The sequence below is a fragment of the Monopterus albus genome, unplaced genomic scaffold (genome assembly GCF_001952655.1).
Source record: "Monopterus albus unplaced genomic scaffold, M_albus_1.0 scaffold211.1, whole genome shotgun sequence".
NCBI classification, from domain to species: Eukaryota; Metazoa; Chordata; class Actinopteri; order Synbranchiformes; family Synbranchidae; genus Monopterus; species Monopterus albus.
The window spans coordinates 539071-542204 of NW_018128091.1; the positions used below are offsets into that span (position 1 = coordinate 539071).

At 38.3% G+C, this 3134-nt stretch overlaps 1 protein-coding gene across 1 annotated transcript in view; it reads right to left on the bottom strand.

Annotated features, from left to right (window-relative positions):
• Nucleotides 1-2433: 2433 nt before the first annotated feature.
• cryl1 (crystallin, lambda 1) overlaps nucleotides 2434-3134 on the bottom strand; it is a 23710-nt gene continuing 23009 nt past the window's right edge. Inside the window, exon 9 of the mRNA XM_020618896.1 lies at nucleotides 2434-2743. Coding sequence (XP_020474552.1) covers nucleotides 2639-2743 — 105 coding nt within the window. The 3' untranslated portion in view covers nucleotides 2434-2638. The remainder of the gene's footprint in view (nucleotides 2744-3134) is intronic.

Genomic DNA, 3134 nt, shown 5'->3' on the forward strand with positions numbered 1-3134 from the left:
CAGGAATGTAGCATCTTGTTAACACCCTAGAAAACTGTTTGTAAAGAACATTGGTACATCACAGCATTCCTTGCATGATCTCTAAACTGTCTGAAGGTACAGAGTTGTATCTGTTGTTGGCATATTACTGCTATTTGTAACCGGTTAACTCCAGGGACATAGAGGGCCTCTATGATAGATTTGGCACTATAAAGTCAAAAGTATCACAAGTACCCCCTCCTAAACCTCAGTTTGTATCATGGCAGTGATAAATCACAGAAGGAGTCATTCAACAAATTCCATGAAACCGATGGTTTTGATATTTTACGAAATATGACGTTTTATGACTATTGTTTCCCGTTGCCTATCAGTAGCCTACAGTGGCTTTAAAAATACGAACATCTGATAAGGCATATGAAAAGATAATTCTGTCTTTTTAAGGTGAATTACCTTAAGAAATGTACCATGTTTCTTTGTCTAAGCAGACATAAATAACACAAGCCTTAAATGAAAGGCCGACTTTTGTTATTATCAAGGAGTTGTAGCATTTTGTTGACGGTGTCGTCCGAACATTATGGTGAAGTGAGTTCACAAATCTCAACCGACTGACGGGCTTTAACACATTGACTCACGGGCTTTAACACATTGACTCACGGGCTTTAACACCGACTTACCTCTCTCTCTAGAGCGTATCCAAGAAAATGTCAATAGTTTCCGTGAAGGGAAAACCAGTTAATCCCTCATCCTTTTTGGTTGAGTAGACAACTGTTCCCGCTGGTGGGGACGAACCGCGACCGGCTTTCGGCAGGTGTGAGACTCACCTAGGTCTCCCAAGGAGTTTCATCATTCCCCAACCGGGTGGGTGGGTGGGGGGTGGGGTCGACCGTGGGAGAGAGTCAATAGTGGGAGGTCACTGGTCTACTTATTCTCTATCTTGTGCATGATATTCTGATATTTCTTACTTAACCTCATCAGGAGCCCGGAGGCAAAACTTTGTCGTTGGCCCCGTTGACCCCCCTTTACATGCCAGTTTCATTTTTCCCTTTTGATACCCAGAAGCCTGCTGGGGAAGAGAAATAATTAGCTGATTCACAGAAAATGAACCGACAATGATTCTGATAACTGATTATTTAATCAGTAACAATTGTAGGTCACAGCCTTACTGTACTTCTGATATGGATTAATTCAACCTTGCCCAGATTTTCTGTGTGTTAATTACAGACATACATAAAATAATGTAATCAATTATATAACAAACAACCTGGAATACAAACTAAAACAATTAACATTTTGACTGAGGACTCATCATAGTTGATGTTGCACTTCAGTGGTGCAAATTTAAGACATGTTTGAGACTTTTTGTATTATATAGACCCAGATGGTTGGTTTGTCTCTTTGTGGTCAACTGTCTCTCTTCTTGGTTCTTTTTAGTTGTTTTCAACATTATTGGCCAAGTATGTTGAATACACAAGGAATTTGACAACAATTTTGTGTCTCTTTGTGATCATCTTGTGTCTCTAAGGCCAATTTTGAGGTCAATTTTGTCACATTTCATAGATGCAGGACACAGGACACAATGACATGATGGTCGATCTGGGTAGATTTCACTGTGAAATGAAATCTGCAACATGACAACATGAGCAGAGCATAATGATATACATGTATATTTGTGCCAGAAATACTGTATCAGGGTGAGTCTGTAGCACTCGTGACATTTTTTCTAGGATCAGTAACTTTTCAATAAGTATCTCATGCAATGCGCATTATTGATTTGATAGAGGAACAGAGGACACATCAATACTCCTTCCACAAATATTTAATTACAATTTCATCAATTAATTTTCTTTTACCATTACAGTAATCATAAAAACATGTATTAAGTAAATTTTTTAAAGGTACGATTTCATGGTTTTTATTAATCAAACAATCATTTCACATTTTAATGGAATTCATTTTCGCAGCAGTTCATTATGCGGTGTGTAGCACCAACCGAGATGATTACTTCTAAAAAGTATACCGTAGATTTGTATGTTCATAATTGATCCTTAACAGGTACTTTAAGGACACAAGTCTCCACTATGACTGATCAAATCTGTTATTTCCGAAGATATCATTCTTATATATATTTAACCTTTGTTTAGCCAGAGAAAATCCCTTGAGGTCAAGGAGATCTTTTACAAGAGCACCTTTGCAAGATTATCATCAATTAATTATTATTATCATATATAATATATACTGCCCGGCCACATTAATAGTTGCACTTGTACATTTGTATGCAATTCAATGCAAAACTTCCACCTTAAAATCTGTGTTTATGAAGCTCAAAAAGTTTGTTTTTGGTGAAATTGTTATAAATGTATAAACTTTAACTATGACCTCAATAATAAACGTATCATTGAATTTATACATTTATGACAATTTCCCCAAAAACTGAAACATTCTGAGCTTCATAAACTCAGATTTTAAGGTGGAGGTTTTGCATTGAATTGCATACAAATGTACAAGTCTGACTTTTAAAGTGGCCGGCGAGTGTATGTGTGTGCCTCAGTCTTACTTTACTGTGTGTTATGTCGAATCAAATTTAAAGTGTAAAGATTCCCATTCACAACCATAAGTCATAATCAGAGGTTTTCTTGTGCTTGCACCCTGCATGTTGACCTTAGTGGTCCTTCTTGAGCTTGGCTAGACCCATGAGGAGCTGGTCCCTTCTCTCCCTCCTGTCTGACAGATGGTGCTGATCACTGGGAATCGACTCACACATCTCCTGTTGACAGCAGGGAAACAAACATGACCAGTGAAGGCTTTCAAATGTGACACACACACACACACACACACACACATACACATACACATACACACACACACACACACACACACTGATCAGCCATAACATTATGACCACCTGCCTAATACTGTTTACATAGGAGTCAATGTAGCAGTTGGTTGGCACTCCTGTCACTCTGCAGCTCACTGTGCATCTTCTGTGAATCCATTTACTTCCACAGTTCTACTGTCAGGAAGAGCACAGATGTGTCTACAATTCAGTGAAAAACTTATGTAAAAGGAGTGAAAACTGTGGTCATGAGGACGAGTTAGAGAGAATTGTTTAGACAAATCCAACAGCCTCACCACTCTAGGTGTGATATCACCACTAC